At 37.8% G+C, this 16,965-nt stretch overlaps 1 protein-coding gene across 2 annotated transcripts; it reads right to left on the bottom strand.

The window, feature by feature from the left end:
• Window positions 1-1,142: 1,142 nt before the first annotated feature.
• Window positions 1,143-15,396, bottom strand: si:ch211-250n8.1. 2 transcript variants are annotated; one of them, XM_036572014.1, is made up of 16 exons: window positions 15,087-15,396; window positions 14,627-14,731; window positions 12,275-12,350; window positions 10,518-10,674; window positions 10,305-10,350; window positions 10,148-10,206; window positions 7,962-7,997; window positions 7,817-7,869; window positions 7,460-7,592; window positions 6,471-6,679; window positions 6,307-6,352; window positions 6,084-6,149; window positions 3,749-3,808; window positions 3,570-3,655; window positions 1,511-1,605; window positions 1,143-1,413 (listed from the first exon to the last, which is right to left on the bottom strand). In XM_036572014.1, the coding sequence occupies exons 1-16, from the start codon at window positions 15,121-15,123 to the stop codon at window positions 1,379-1,381; spliced, it is 1,299 nt and encodes a 432-aa protein (XP_036427907.1). In that variant the 5' UTR covers window positions 15,124-15,396; the 3' UTR covers window positions 1,143-1,378. The 2 variants fall into 2 exon arrangements, with proteins under 2 accessions (XP_036427907.1, XP_036427908.1); XM_036572015.1 differs by having other exon boundaries at window positions 3,570-3,652.
• Window positions 15,397-16,965: the final 1,569 nt, after the last annotated feature.

Here is a 16,965-nt window from a genome sequence, read left to right as displayed (position 1 = left end):
AATGGTTAGAGACCACTAGTTTCCTGTATAAACACCTTTAGATCGCATTAGAAAACTATTAAATGTGTCTAGAATCTGTTGAAGATGCCGGTATGCTGGTCTGCAGCAATGGAAGCTGCATTATGTGTGTGTTTTGGAAGCTGGGTGACCAGCTACACCAGCACCAGACCAGCAGAAACCAGCATGAAATCCTAAGTTTTTCTTTCTTATTTTTCTAGCAGGGCTGTTATTAAACCATTCAGATCCTTTCAATGGTGACATCAACCCATAAGGAAAACACTGAGTATTATTACTAACCTTTAAACAATGTTACAAAACCCACAGAAATATTCAGTCGTCTCTGTTTTTTTTTTCATTTTCTTTTTTCAACAGGAATATTTTGAGATAAAAAGTCAAAATGTTGACATACCGCTGTCACAAACAGAGAAGGAAAAAAAAACATAGGCATTAGGGCCTCCGTTCCATTTAAACCAAAAGAAGGAAAAGAGAAAGAAAGAAAATTTTTAGAGAGAGAGCAGAAAGTTTGACGTCCACAGCCATTTACTTTTAAAATGACTTTTACATTTTTGCTCTGTCTATATTACATTTCCCAAATTAAACACACACCTCCACTGTAAAAAATGTTTTTAATCACTTTTATCTCATATGCCTTCACATACTGTCTTCCACAGGCACTTCAGACAGAGCATCGTTACCTTGAACCCCAGTTTCTCTTTAATCTAATCCTGTCACCTTGAGGCAGAAGACGGTAGTAACTGAGATAACTGAGCCATTTACTCAGTAACGTGAACTTAAATATACTGGATGTGTACTTTTCTGAGTGCTCTCAAACTTCTACTACAAGTATAGTATTGTCATAAGGAATCTGGTTTTCCCCAGTTTCTTTTTCAGTCATTCACATTTTGTTCTTAATTTCCTTCCCTGGTTTAATTTCATTCTGTTGTTGGTTCAGCAGGTGGGCTTCTTTGCTCACCCCTCTCACTTTGAGCTTTTATTCCTACTAAAGTCTTTATTATTGTTGTTTTAGCTACTTTTACGTATGAGTCAGTATTTAATTGACGCAATAATGTTTTTATTTCAGTATTTTAGGCTGTACTAGCCAGCTTTGCCCCAGGTATAATTACAGTGTAAAAACAACGTAATCAGAAATAGTTAGGCCTTTTATTATTATTTTTTTCTAAAACAATCTGATGACCGAGTAACAAACTGAGATTACAATACTTTATCATAGAATTTCTCATACAAAAGTTACATCTTACATTGCAATACGCTTTCAAGAAATGCTAAAGACGCATGTAGGCTAGTGTTAATAAAAAAGTAAACAAAAAGTAATAGTCCTGCAAGAAAACATGCAAATTTTCCAACATTGTCACAGTTCTCAAACAAACCACTCTGTGTTTTTAAAGCCAGCAGCTGTGGAAGTGAAAAAAGGTCATTAGTATAATCACACGAAGAGGACATTAAACACGAAGAGGACATTAAAAAGCACTAGAGGGTTTTCATTGCTCACCTATACGATGGACGATCTCCTCACATTCGGTGCTGGACGTTGCCTGCAGAACCACACAGCAGAATCCTTTTGGCTGGCCTGTTTTTGGAGCGTCTCTGAAATAGCCAATAAAATGCTCAGTTTCAATATTGACTCAGCTAATCAAGCCAAAGTTCACAACCATGCAGCCTTTTACAAATTACATTTACATTTCCACTGATAAGCAGCTGGAATGCAGATATACTGGAACTTCCACTCCCACAGGCTTTCAAAGGAAACAACTGCAGCAGTTAATGCAGAGTTTTCCAATAGCAGTGACCAGGATCCTTACATAATCTATGATCTTACGTAATTCCTGCCTGTTCCTTCCTTTACTTTTGGGTGTCACTGATTTAACTGTTGGTAATTGCTTCTTAATGCTTTGTCTATTGATGGCTCTTGTGCAGCACTTTGAGCAGCATTTATAACATGTGAAAATGTTCAAATGTACTATTTCCAGAGATGCAGAATGGCAGTAAATATAATATTGCATGGGCCAACATCTAAACGGCCTTCTCCTCACATAAACCAGCATTCAAAAGGTCGGGAATCATCATTCAAATCACTATTATCAGTAATATAAAACCAATATCATTGCAGATACATGTAACAAATAATTCTATTAACACTTGTGAGGTGTTCAGGTCTGTGGGACCCATTTTCAGTGTTTGCCAAAAGAAAAATGATGTGATTTATTATTATTTCAACCTCAGATTCCTTGGCCTTTGCTCATTTTCTGTAAAGAACATATGAAATAACACATTTTCAGTGTCTTCACTCTGTTCACCCCCCACACATTTAAATTACGCATGTGGTGTTGGGTGAACCTGTGGGGAGTAAAAGTGTGGAGGTGCTGTGTCCTCCACCCTGTTCTCCTCCTACATGGCCTACTTTTAGTGTGTGTGTGTGTGTGTGTGTGTCTGTGTATGTGTTTGTATAGGTGTGTGTGTGTGTGCGTGTCTGTGTGTGAGGATGGACAACATGGACAGGCTGCTAACTGGCTACAGCTGCTAAAGGAGAACCCTACGCTGACCACTTTTGATATTTTAAACATCTGGTATTTTTACATAAATTGTTATGGCTATATTGATCTAAAAAAACAATAATGCAGTGGGTTCATGAGACCACTGAGTAATAAAAACATCAACACCACACAAGGGTGCAGTACTACCCTATGACTTCATATATTCCAAGCTTTTATAACATAATTCCCAATATAAATTCCCTCTTTATATTAAATATCTCTAATAACTGTGTAGTTACACATAAACAATGCCTACAACATCAATGTCACTAACAATTAGTAACAATGTTACAGATTGATTACGGTAGTACAGCTTATGCAAATACACATTTCTCAACTTTTACTCATGTCAGTATTTCCTGTGCAGATACAGTGGTTTCTCATAATGTAGGTAGTTATGCACCTTTTGTTACAATCAGAAAAGTCTTGTTGGAAAAATAGCAATTCATTCAAATGTAATTACCCTCATCCTATTACACGTGTAATTACATAAGAGAAAACAGGCTGTTACAACTATCAAGATACACTTGTGCAATTACATAAACTGTGCTACTGTAATCCATATGTAACAGTGAATACACACTAATAGTTACACTGTTGTAGCATGTAATTTTAACGTGTAACTACACAGTAATTAGAAATCGTTACTAATAACATTTTTATTTATAGAGCACTTTTTATACCAATGGCAGCTCAAAGTGCTTTATAGACAAGTAGTAAATCAGTTCATTTGAATATGAATATGGAGCAAAGTTATAAAAAATATGCATTGCATTTGAAAAGTGGTGATCAAATCTCAAGGCAAATAATGAATCAAGGAAATACTATAAATAGATAATTATAATAAATTTTCATTTAATAACTTCTTGATGTTCCCAAAGCACTTCAAATGTAGTAGTCCTATCTCAGTAAAGTAATCCAATCTACACTGTATAAGTTATTATTGAACAAAATAGCAGCAATTTTTAATATTCCGAATCTTTGAATAGAAATGTTTTGAAGTACCCAAATACATACACTACGCAAAAAGCAAAGACGGTGAAGTCTGGCTGGCCAAACCTCCCAACACATGAGATCTCAGGAAAGTGGTGCTGGAAGAGCTGCTGTTTAGAGTAAAAAGAGAGAGACTGATGATGTTAGCATCTTCTTTAAATGTGCATCAGTTGTCATGTCTCTGGTCAGTAAATGCCACAGACCTGTTTATTGGATTTATCAGTGCAGGTCAGGTGAGTCTCCTTCACGTCCAACAGCACCTCCTGCACAAAGAAACAAACTTGAACAAGGAATGGGTACAAGAAAGGTATGTTCCCACATGGTTTTCCCATATATTTCAAATGTTTATCAAAAGTTTGGGGACACCTAGCTTTTCAAAGTTTCTTTGTCAGTTATATAACAATAACTCTAACTCAGCATATTCAGTAGGAAGCATCTTATTTTCCAAAATTAAAAGCTGACAAAAGTCATATGTTGAGAATAATGCCAAAGCACTCATCTTTTATTCTTTTGTAACACTGTCTTTTATACATTTTAAGAAAATAAACTAATTAATTGAATTATTACAATTGAATGATTTTTTTTTAATGTACTTAAAGTATTAATGCTAAAAGAACATAATTATGTCAACTGTTAAAAAAGCCAAAGTCACTTAAGTCAAATAAAAGAGAAAGAATGTTCTATTTCTATCACATTATATTCCAGGTTTTTTCCAATATCCCAAGTCACACAGATTTCCACCTTGTATCCTGAGATTCATACCCAAATAAATGTCTACCGTACATCAAATAGAATATATCCCACATTACTCAACTCTTTTGAGTTAGGGGACCTGTTTTTGTTCTTTCTTTTTTGTTTATTTAGTTCAGTCTGTTTCCATTATCAGCTGGAAAGACTGATACGTGAGACAGAAGATTTTATTGACTCCTTGCTCCATCTATTTGCAAACTGGGCACAGCGTTCCCACTGCTTTATTTACCATCTCTGTGTTGTCTTTCCTCCCAGGCTATCTTCATTCTATATTTTGGTTCATTGCCTAGCCTTGTTATTGTTGGCACATTACCATATTCCCTAGTGCTGGGCATGGCTCTAAACTGACTGGGCTCTACAGTAACTCTAATAACACAAAATGTGACCAACCTGAGTTAAATCAACACTAGAAAATCAAAGTGAAATCTGAGAGCCGAGTTGGAAATGTGATCGCAGATTGAGTTTGAGCCAATTTCAGTAAATTATGTCAGATCCACAAAATTGCTTTATTTTTACATAAAATGATTTAATTGGGTAGAAATCCTTCTTGTAATTCAATTAAGTTGATTTTTATTATGTGTGTGATGTCAAACCTTTCAGGTGTTTAAACCACTTTTGGGCCCAAAGAGTTTCAATTTGTGCCTTTCATAGTAGTTTTGAACATATTTTTGCTTTTCATATCACAAACACTTTGATGGACATTACGCTGAATGATACATAATACAATCATAGACCCAAATTAACATACTGCACATTAATGAATTACTGTTTTATGTTAACAAATTTGTAGAAGTAATTTTAGATGCTAAGCACTTCATGGACCTGGCTTTCAACTCACTCACTGACTTGTAGCAGGCTGAAGATTCTCCATAAGGGGGTGCTATTAGCATAGTAAAAATAATAATAATAAAAAAAACAGTACTACTACTACTACTACTACTAATAATAATAATAATAATAATAATAATGGCAACAACAATAATGATGATAATAATAACAACAATAATAATAATAATAACAACAAAAATAATAATAATTAATAATAATAATAATAATACAACTTTCCAAAGTTACAGACTATCAATGACACTGTGTGCAATTGTTTCTTACATAAAGGGGAATTTCATCTATTTCAAAATTCTGCTGCTAACTGCTAAGATGCAAAGAAAGGTTTGATGTGAAATGGGTGATTGTAGAGACTTACAGACTTGGATTTTCTGATTTGGGGTCTACAAGACAAATCTAGCTATTTTTTTATAGCTATATTTATATCCAAAACAACCAGTATCTTTTGAGTTTTTATACGAAAGGTTGATGATGAAAAAGGTGTTAAATCTGAAAAAATGCCCAAATTCTTCTTTGGGCACTATTTTGCCTTTTAATGCCCTGCCATGTATCTGTCTGCCTTAGGCCAAACTTTATCATAACTATTTAAAGTAATCTTTCTCTGAGAAAGCTTTTAGAGGCATTAAACCCTTGAGACATCTGGCTCCTATCGCCACCACTGTGAACAATTCTGACTTAGTAAGTTTTGCTAAAATGGAGCATTTCATATCAAACCACCCTGAATGACTTTGTTTAAATCTTAATAATGGAATTATGTTGACATTTTGAAAAATGGGTGGAATTCCCCTTTAACTGAACAGAGAAAATGAAGGATTACTCTGAATATTTCAAAAGAAAACAGTGTCCCCAAACTTAATTAATAATGTATATCATATAGGTCCATATACAGCTGTCTGGTTTATTATATTCTGAATTTAACCAACACACTGGATGCACGTGTACCTTACTATTCTGCCTCATTCGCAGCACGGCAGGGATGGCGTGCTGCAACACCTCCTTCCCTCCATACTAAGACAAGGAGAAATTAAATTACACACTTATCAGTCAATCACTACACTGCAGCAATGACATTCATCTTCATTTAAATTGTATCTGAACTGAAGCTAATAAGCTCCAAAAGCAATAAAAGAAAGCGTATGTGCATTGATTTATGTATCTACTTTACCATCCCTATGTTTGTTTTCCCTAAGAGCTGCAGAGCATACAGGATCCTGTTAACAGATGAAAGCAAACAGCTTGGTGATTATTATGGTGTTTGACACTAATACCTTAACAAACACACATCGAAAAATACATTTATGCAATGAAATCACAGTCAGGCATGCTTACCTGCCCTCTTTCACACACTGGCTCTGGCTCTGCCGCTGCGCTGCAGGACTGGGCTGTGGAGCTGAGCTGAACTGGAGAGAAGGGTTTTCCTGTTTCAGCTGCCGTAACAACGGCACCAACGGACGATACATGGCCCCATCCTCGCATCTCCAACGCAGCAGCCGGAGAGACAGAGGCTGACCCTTCAGTCTGGACAGCACCACACCTGCCTTTACACAACACAGCATGGCACAAATACTCATTTAATACTGATGATATAGAAGACAGCATAGTAACATGAATAATTCATGAAGAATAATAATTGATTAAGGTAATATTGTGGATAAAAGTCACATTTCATATAATTTCTCCCTCACCAAATGGAATCAATCAGCCAGTATGTAGTTGGTGTCTGAGGTCTGCTTCTTTAGTTTTGTACTGGGGATATGAAGCTAATGTAGCTAGCAGGTAATGGTGGTTTATAGGCTTCTATTACTTGCCAGCTACCCACATTTCTCATGTGTTGGCTGATCAACTACATTTAGGTGAATCCTACACTCTTAAAAAAGATGGTTCTTCAAGGGTTCTTTAGTAAAGGATATGCTTCCATATAGAACCATTAACACTCAAAAAATTAAAGGGGTCTTTGCATCATGAAAGAGTTCTTCAGACTGATGGACAATATGCTGCAGATAGTTCTATATAGCACCAAAAAGGGTTCTACTATGGTTATGATGTCAAGCCTGTAACAACAGAAGAACCCTTTTTGGTGCTATACAGAACCCTTTTCAAAAAGGTGCTGTATAGAACAGTCTGCAGCATATTCTCCATCAATCTGAGGACGTCTTACACGATGCAAAGAACCCTTCAGTCATGCAAAGAGTTCTTTGAGTGTTGATGGTTCTATACAGAACCATTTTCTTTACTAAAGAACCCCTGAATAACCACCTTTAAACTGGATTCTTTGCCAAACTATTGCTTTAGGTCAGTCTCAGTAAACATCACTGGACCTGGCCATTGCTGGAATTCCTCAGCGATATCCCATTAATTTCATCAATGATGTCACCAGGCTCTGCAAACATATCCACCTGAGCCATGCCACCTTGAAGCAGTTCCAACACAAACACACGCCCATCCAGGTACCTGAGAAAGAGAGAGGGAAAGAGAGAGAGAGAGAGGAGGAGACAGAAAGGGAGAGGCTGTAGGTTTACATTCACCCAGAATGGAACACATACACTATTAGAACACAGAACTTGTGGCATTCAAGCAAAACTATCATCTTATAAAGTGCAAAGGCAACCTGCTTTGCTGAGTCTAATATGACCAGTTTGTTGCTCTGACAAACATGCTACTATAAGCATGCTAACCTGAGAACCATCCCCAACTCGCGACACGGCACGGCCTCATAGGTTTCACATACCTAAAACACATAAGTAGGCTTTCAACATGCATTTAACATGCACAGACTGCCATACAGTGCTAATGGTGGGTGTCAGAATGCTTTAGACTTACTGGAAGCAGCCAGCTCTCATCTAGGAAGCTGCAGTTCTGGAGTGGCAGATACAGAAAGGAAATGTGCCATTAAAGTGGGGAAAACAAGGCTCAGTTCACTGAAGATAAAGGGTGTTACTAAAATGATTTGTCAAAGCAGTCAGGACATACAGTGAGTTGCCAGTTTAATATGTACACTCATGGGGCACTTTTTCAGACACACCTACACTGTTAGAAAAAGGTGTACTGTCCTGTACATTTTAGCTTCCCAAAGTACAAACAATAATAATGATAATAGTGAATTTCATTTATATAGCGCACTTTTCATGACAATGTCAATTCAAGGTGCTTTAGAGAAAAATAATACAAAATTCATAAAAAAAGTGCGAGTCTTAACATTCAACTTAAAAAAAGATCCAGAATTTCTTAAAACAAAACAAAATCCATAAAACACATTTAAAAGGAAAATTCTTAAGATTCTTCCTAAAAGATCTAGAGTTGCTAAAACCAATCCATGAAAACAGGTCTAAAAAGAAAAGTCTTAAGACTTTCTTTAGAAAACAGACCCAGAATTACTCAAAACAACACCAAACGTAATTCATAAAAACCCGTCTGAAAAGAAAAGTCTCAAAATTCTTTTTAAAAAGTGATCAAGATCCAGGATTTCTTAGAGACTCAGGAAGCTCGATCCATAATCATGGACCCAATACACTAAAAGCATGGTCACCCATGGAGCAGAACTTTGAACCAGCAGATTTGAAGATCCAGACCTCAGCAAAACTGTAGCATGAGTATGAGGAAGTAAAAGATTCTGCAAATATACTGGAGCTCAGGCATGTAAACATTTATACACCAAAAGTCAAAATTTTGAAATGAATTCTCTCTCTAATGTGCAGCACAATTCTGAACATACTGCAATCTCTGTATACTCTTATTTGGAAGGCCAGCCAAGAGGACATTGCAGTAATCTAACCGGGAGGTCACAAACGCATGAAACAGCTACTCAGCATCAAAACAAGTCAGAGAGGTCCTGAGTCTCGCAATATTCCGTAATTGGTAAAAAGAGGTTTTACAAACAGAGGTAATATGAGAATCAAATGATGATGTAGGATCAGTGTAAATGTACTGTAAAAGGTACAGTTGTATGCAAATGTTCGAACATTTTTGGGCAAATTACATTTTTTGCAGATTTTCTAAGTGAAAATAAGTTAACAAATCCTTTAACAAACTTAAATATGGCATTTTCTGCTCATTTTAGAGCACAATTGCTGAATTCAACAAATTGGAATTAAATAATGCATAAAATATAAAATGTGTCATGAGGCACAGGCCACATTTTATGTTATTTTTTCCCAAATATGTTCAGCAAATTTAGCAAATAAACAGTATTTATGCATTCAAATGTGCAGAAGTGTGCTTTCTGTGGAGGATGTAGAGGAAAATCAACAACTACAACATGTAGTTTGGCCAGGGATGGCCAAACTTTGCATACGACCACATGTACCACACACATTACCATGCTACTACCATGTTAGTGTCACTGTTGTGCTAAGAAGTCATTTTCCGACCTGTATGCCTACAAAGTGCATCTGCAGATGGGTGACAAATTAAAGGGAAAATATTAACAAAAACACAAAGAGTGGTAACCCTTCCAGACAGGTGTACCGCACGATACAACCAAGCAATTAACATCCTGCCATGTTCTGTGGCATGAATAAAAATGCTGATCAGGCCCAGTTGACCTCAATTTTGGGTCAAGATGGAAAAAGGAAAAGTTCTAAGTGACTTTGAGTGTGGGTTAATTGTTGGGGCATGGATGGCACGACCACGGACCAGTTTTATTTGAAAATGATAAATCATGGCCTGCACAGTCACCAGATCGCAACTCTGTTGAATAACTATGGGAGAACATAGTTATAGAGTACTAGACAGCACTCTCCTCCACCATCATCAGCACCAATTAAGGCAATATCTTTTGGAAGACTGGCGTTCCATTCCTCCAGTACAGTTCTAGAGGCTTGTAGAAGCCCTGAAGCTGTTCTGGCAGCTCTTGGTAGCCGACACCTTACTTTACTTTACATGGTGTAGTGAGTGTAGGTGTTTCTAATAAACTGGCAACTTGCACAGTAAAACAGACACAAACATTGAGGAATACTTACAATTTAAATTAGTACACTGATCATTTATTCAGAGAGGAAGGTTCACACCTCTATGTTGAGCTTGAACTCCATTTCAGAGAGAACCAGACACAGAGAGAGAAAAGGCTCTGTGTGCAGGAAAATACACACATAATACAATCATTTCTCAAGTGTGAGATGCATCAAATGATAAACACAAATTTAAGCCCAGGGGAAAATTGCTCACCTACAAATTTCTCATTCCTCAATACAGAAGTTTCAGGACTATACCACTGCAAAGGGAGAGAAGAATCTCAATTCTTACTATGATTCAAAGAGAATGTAGCAGAATTTGAGTCATTGTAACTTTTTTCTTAAGTCTGAAGAAAAAAAGCACATTTAAAAAGATTTTAGTTTTTAAGAATGAATGCACTCCCAGACTGATAATTGTGTGACTGACCTCCATGACTCTGGCTGTGTGTAACAGATGCTTGACTGCATTTTCCAAAGTTCTCTTGGTCAGCATTAGCCGTATGAAGAAGCGACCACGGCCCTGAGCGGTCAGGAGCTTGGGGCAAGCCGTGATTTGCTGCGCGGCTAAAGAGACTGCACTCAGCCTGCAGGCAGTAAGAGAGGAGAATAAATAAGAGTGTTCAACATTAAAACCTGAACTTCATTAAGAGAATTAGGAAGGCTATTCGTGTAATTGCTCAAAAAACACTTTTTATATTTGATTTTCCAGAAAACTCTACACTAATCAGTATTTTCAAAAGAGAATCATCCAATCAGGATCATTTGAGTACCAATTCTTTTCAGGCCCTTTGGAGTTACTGTAGGCATTACGTTTTTCATGTTTCTCTTAGCAGACTTGCAGCAGAAGCAACATCACTTTGAAACTGTTCAGAAAAATTACAATACTATCCTTTTATCCTGCATATGGGGCCCATGCCAACCCCTGTCCACCACTGAGAGTGCCTACAATGGGCAAGCGTCAAAACTGGACCTTGGAGCAATGGGAAAAGGCCTGGTCCAGTGAGTCATGTTTTCTTTAACATCACATGGATAGATGGGTACGTGTGTGCCGTTTACCTTGGGAAGTAATGGCAAAGTAGATGCACTATGGGAAAAAGACAAGTTGGAGGACAGTGTGATGCTCTGGGCAGCATTCTTCTGGAAAGCCCTGGGTCCAGGCATTCGTGTGGTGGTCAGTTTAACTTGTGCCACCTACCTAAACACTGGTGCGGACCAGGAGCCCCCTTTCATGGTAATGGCATTTTCCTGATGGCAGTGGCCTCTAAGCAGGATAATGCCACACTGGCCTGCCACACTGCACACACTGTTTGGGAATGGTTTAAGGAACAGTATAAAAAGTTTAAGGTGTTGACCTGGCCTCCAAATTCTCCAGATTTCAATCCAACTGAGCATCTGTGGAATGTCGGGGGACAAGAAGTCCAATCTGCAGCTGCTCTACCTCAAAACTTACAGGACTTAAAGGATCTGCTTCTAACGTCTTGGTGCCAGATAGCACAGGGCACCTTCAGAGGTCAGGTAGAGCTCGGTGAGTCAGAGCTTTTTTGGCAGTACAACAGAATATTAGGCAGGCGGTCATAATGCCTTGGCCTAATCAGTTTACAGCTAATTTAGTTCTAAAACAATCTTTGAAGCTTAAACCTGCCTGTATGCCGTGAAAACCACTTCGAACATTTTGTTTAATTACTGAACCAAGCAGAGAAATTCTGTTGAAAGTGTTAGTAACTAGAAAAAAGACATTTTATTATGATTTCAATTTGATAAAAAATGTGTAAAGTGCAAAATGAAACCTCATTCTACTGAATGTGAGCAAAGTAACAGAAATAACTCACCTATATTCAGAAAGCGGCTTCTAAATCTTTTTAATCTTTTTCTAAAAGTTTTTATTTTTAAAATAATAACACATTTTTAAAATATTTTTTTTTTTAGCATCATCACAACAGATGGTGCTGGTGCCATTTTAGGCATACATGTCAGTGTATCTGGTGTATGAGTTAGAGTAGGGATGATTCAACTCCTCAGCCAATTAGCAAGGAAATAAAGGAAAGAAAACACTAATGACTGCAGTACTGTGACCCTCCAGAGCCTGAGTTTGTTGCCACTGGGTTACAGCGTTAAAGGTTATGTACAGACACATGGACAACAGATTTGTACATGTCATATAGGCTACCACGACACGATACTGACCTGCCACATGTGTCATGTTGCAGCAGCTGCTCAAAGCAATACCAATAGTCTCTGTGCGTCAAGCTCAGGACTGGCTCTGCAAGCATGAACAATATTTATAAAGTTACATAATTACAATAGACCCTATAGAGTATTATGTCATTCTGCAGTTGATGTCATGCCCATATTAGAAAAAAAAGGTACTCAGAAAAAAGGTATGAAACTGTCACTGGGGCAGGACCCCTCTTGCCACTGGGGTGGGACCCTCAAGGGAACATTTCACTACCTTTAGTCAGGGAACATAACTGTACCATAATCATATTTTCTAAGTTTGTATTGACTCCACACACCCCGTCTCGTTTATTTTACTGTTCTGTTTTAAAACATTCGGTTTTGAAAAGGTACAAATATGTACTTTTTCACTGGGAAATACTTATATAAGGTTCACAATTAGACCTTAAAACCTCTGTTGTACCCTTGAGGGAACTTTTTGTGGAGATTTTCCCCCCAAATGTCACTGGATCTTCTGAATTATGAGGTTGTAAAGGAGTTGAAATATGAATAATGCTACAATCAAGCTAACACTCCTGCGCATTGAAAGGAAGCTGCAGGAAAGTAAGCCTACTATTATACTTCAACTCCAGTTTAAACCAACACCTGATCAGACTGTAGGATACTACTGCCAAAGCAATTTTACTACCACATCATACAAAGCTTGCAGGTTTGTGTTGGGTATATTGGCGAGGATGCAAGTCTTATGATGTCAGTTGAATGCACAGCAGCTTACATGTAGCGATACTTTGTATGTTGGCTCCTTAATGACCTCATAATTCAGAGGATCTGTCAACATCCAGAGGAGGAAAAATAATTAAAAACGTAATGTATTTTTCACACAGAGAAATCTGCTTAGACCTGGAATTCCTAACATGGAAATAATGCCGACTTCAACAGCGACACAACTTGAGTGGTCTATTGACCTATTCATGCTCAGCGTTCTTTCATAGCAACTGTTGCTAGGTTGGACAAGCTTTACAGAACTATGGCAAAAAATCCTATTCAAACCTAACAAGACTTTCAGTCCACTGCGGCTTCCACAATCCCCTGAGCACAAGTCCAGTACAACGCTGATATTAAACTTATCACACGTGAACATGTCCACTACTGAGGAGACAGTTAAGTTTGATCATCCTGGTTTTCACATTGATTTATCAGTGTGATGGTCATTAATATACCTCAGCATTATTGAGTAATGCTGAGGCATATTAATGAGCAGTAATGCTGAGATATATTAATGATCATTACATTGGTTTATCAGTCAACTCAGGCTTTAGCAGAGCTCAGTAACACTGAGATTAATAACTGATCATCACATTGATTTATCAGTCTACTCAGGCTTTAGCAGAGCTCAGTAACACTGAGATTAATAACTGATCATCACATTGATTTATCAGTCTACTCAGGCTTTAGCAGAGCTCAGTAACACAGAGATTAATAACTGATCATCACATTGATTTATCAGTCTACTCAGGCTTTAGCAGGAACTGTTTATTAAGAAGCCATTTGTGGAGTTCTTCTTTAGAGTCCATCAAAGAACGTGTCTGCTACACACCATGCACTGATTTAACATGTGGGAACAAGATATATGGCCATGACTTAATAAGGTGTGGGAACGAGATCATACCTTATTAAGCTGTGGTCAGGGATTAATTATCTCATTCCCACTCCTTACTAAACCATGGCCATGCAAAATGATCTCGTTCCTATGCCTTACTAAGTCATAGCCACAACTTAATTATCTCATTCGCACACCTTACGAAGTCATGGCCATGCATTATTTTTATTTGTACAGGATGTCAACAGCAGAGCTCTGTAAATAAGGTTTTTATTACATAGTAAAAAAGGGATTCCAAAAATATTTTCGTAAAAAATTGTATTTTGAATACTGTGTTTCCAAAATGTAACATGGACTCAATACAGGTACTGTATTTCACCATTACATCCCAAACCTGCAAATATATACATATATATATATATATATATATATATATATATATATATATATATATACATATACATATATACATATGTACATTTAGTTATTTTGACAAAAGCTTGTGAGCTACAAAGTAGGTTTGAATGACATTTGTGCCAACATTCTGTAAAGCTTGTCCAACCTAGCAACAGTTGCTACATAAGAACAGTGAACATTGACAGGTCAACCGCAGCAGAACATATCATGTACATTGTAATGTAACACCTTGTGACGTAACTATACTTGGTGATGCATCAATGTAACAGTATATATGTGTGTGTGAGTGTGTGATGGGGGGTATATATACAGGTGATGATGAAGGAAAAGGGTTGCCCACTCACGCTGCAGTCCCTTACGCAGAATGAGCTCCAGCAGCTCACAGCAAGAGGCCAAATGAGGGCTGGAGTCTGTCACACTGCCCTCAGCCTGGAGCTGCAAAATACACACTGGAGACAAACCGGTTCAGGCAGGTTGGGAATAAGGTTATGATTAGGAGCAGATAGGGCTAATTTGTTCAGGGATGAGGTGAGTCAGACTCTCTCACTGCCTTTGCGCTCCAGAACATGCATCATCACTTACTGCCTGACAGATATTCTAGCCCATAATTTACCTGTTTGGCCGAGCCTGCTGCATCACCGACATACCACAGCCTGTTTTAAGGACAAATGTCCAGTGGCATGTGTCCACTGTCCAGCATTAAGGAGCATGGTCGTTTCAGAGGAGAGTGGAAATATCATGCACAGAGAAATGACAGCTGCTGGAAGGTCAAGATAAAATCTAAACAGCATAATGAAATCTTACCTTTCAGCGTCTCGATAAGAGGGTCTTTAACTGGCATGTTCCCCCCTCTCTCTGTAATGATCCTGTTATGAACAGAGCGCAGCAGCTGGGTAAGGTTGGTAGAGCTGATCGATCATTTTCCACGCACCAAACAGTGGAAATATGAAGGCATTTACGGAGAAGCATAGAGTAAAACGACTTAGAGCAGCACAGCCATATATATACAGCTATATCTGCGAGATAAACACAGCATTCTGAAGCCTAAAGTTCAGTCAGCCGAGCCCTGGAGCTCAAACAGGAAAGTATGCAAAATATTCTGGAGAAGAGAAACGGCGTCGTGTATGAATATTCATTACGCTCGTCCCAGTTTCTCTAATCAGAGTTCATCTATTACACGGCACCGCCCCTTCATTTCTAATACGTCTCACTGGCGCCCTCTTCTGGCAAATGGTATTGTTACCACTGAATGTAGTGTGGTCTACAGCAGGGTTTCTCAACCACTGGGTCGAGGACCACAAGTGGGCACTCTTTGGTAGTCCTTGGACCTATACTGAGGGGTGCCAGTGGTCCATAGTGGGCAAGTGATGGCAATTTGTCATAAAAATCAGTGAAAAAATAATTGCCTAACTATAAAAAGAAATATAAAATGTTTTCAGTAACAACATTAATACAAGCCCTGCAATAGCAGTGCACAAAGGCAGCTTCATCATATTTTTTTTTTTTTGCCTTTTCCTCTAGAAACACCTCACCTTTCAGTTGTCTACTCTCCACAGACAATCCACACCGCATCCACACTTCAAACAGACACACTCTGATCTTACTGTAACCTCTATCTAGCAAATCTATACCAGCACATCTAGCTTGACATCTTGTATCCATATCTTCTACAGTATGTATATATATATATATATATATATATATATATATATATATATATATATATACACACACACACACTTTGTTATAATACCACTGACAGTTGACTGTGGAATATTTAGTAGTGAGGAAATTTCACGACTGGACTTGTTGCACAGGTGGCATCCTATCACGGTACCACGCTGGAATTCACTGAGCTCCTGAGAGCGACTCATTCTTTCACTAATGTTTGTAGAAGCAGTCTGCAGGCCTAGGTGCTTGGCTTATACACCTGTGGCCATGGAAGTGATTGGAACACCTGAATTCAATGATTTGGATGGGTGAGTGAATACTTTTGGCAATATAGTGTATGTATGTGAGATATAAAGGTGGTATTAATCATAATGTAACACTGATATTTCTTGTATGTGTAAAGGCTGCTATGAACAACATATATCATGACAAATAAATAAAATTCTCTGATTAGACAGCTGACTGGATACTTTTGGATATGCAGTGTATCTAATGCTTGGGAAACCACAGGAAACCAACACAAAAACAACAGGCTCACAACTCAGGATAAACACAGAGACTTCACAACATACAGGAAAAAACAATGGGGTATATAATAAGTCCTAGAATCACGTGCAGGTGTGAGTGGGTGGAGCCAGGGAGAGTAGATGTAGTCTCCCCAGAGGGGAGAGACAACATGACATCAGATCTTCAGCTGTGCATGTACTTATAGGTTTTATATAGTCATTTGCACATTTTGTTTAACACATACTCTACAGAGAACACACTTCTGCAAATTTAATGCACAATTACAGTTTATTTGCCAAATGTAACATATTGGGGGAAACATTAAATGCAGCCCGTGCAAAAGCATTTTTTATTTTATGTATTATTATTTTTTTTTTTCCAGTATGTTAAACTCCACAAATAATTAGAAAATAATGTCATATTTAAGCATGTTCTCAGTAGAGAATGTGTTATTTTCACTTAGAAAAACAAGCATGTTATTTGACCAGGTTGCTCAAACGTTTGC

Source organism: Colossoma macropomum, unplaced genomic scaffold, assembly GCF_904425465.1.
Source record: "Colossoma macropomum unplaced genomic scaffold, Colossoma_macropomum, whole genome shotgun sequence".
NCBI classification, from domain to species: Eukaryota; Metazoa; Chordata; class Actinopteri; order Characiformes; family Serrasalmidae; genus Colossoma; species Colossoma macropomum.
Note: the sequence above shows the minus strand (reverse complement) of the source record. Positions and strands in the feature narration are given on the sequence as shown.

Bases quoted from the DNA above. Each gene is read 5' to 3' on its own strand.
- si:ch211-250n8.1 (XM_036572014.1), bottom strand. From the start codon at position 15,123: ATGCCAGTTAAAGACCCTCTTATCGAGACGCTGAAAG. The intron at 7,998-10,147 runs GTGTGAACCTTC...CTGCCACTCCAG, and splicing joins AGTTCAAGCTCAACATAGAG to AACTGCAGCTTCCTAGATGA. The intron at 3,809-6,083 runs GTACACGTGCAT...TTCTTTGTGCAG, and splicing joins GAATGAGGCAGAATAGTAAG to GAGGTGCTGTTGGACGTGAA.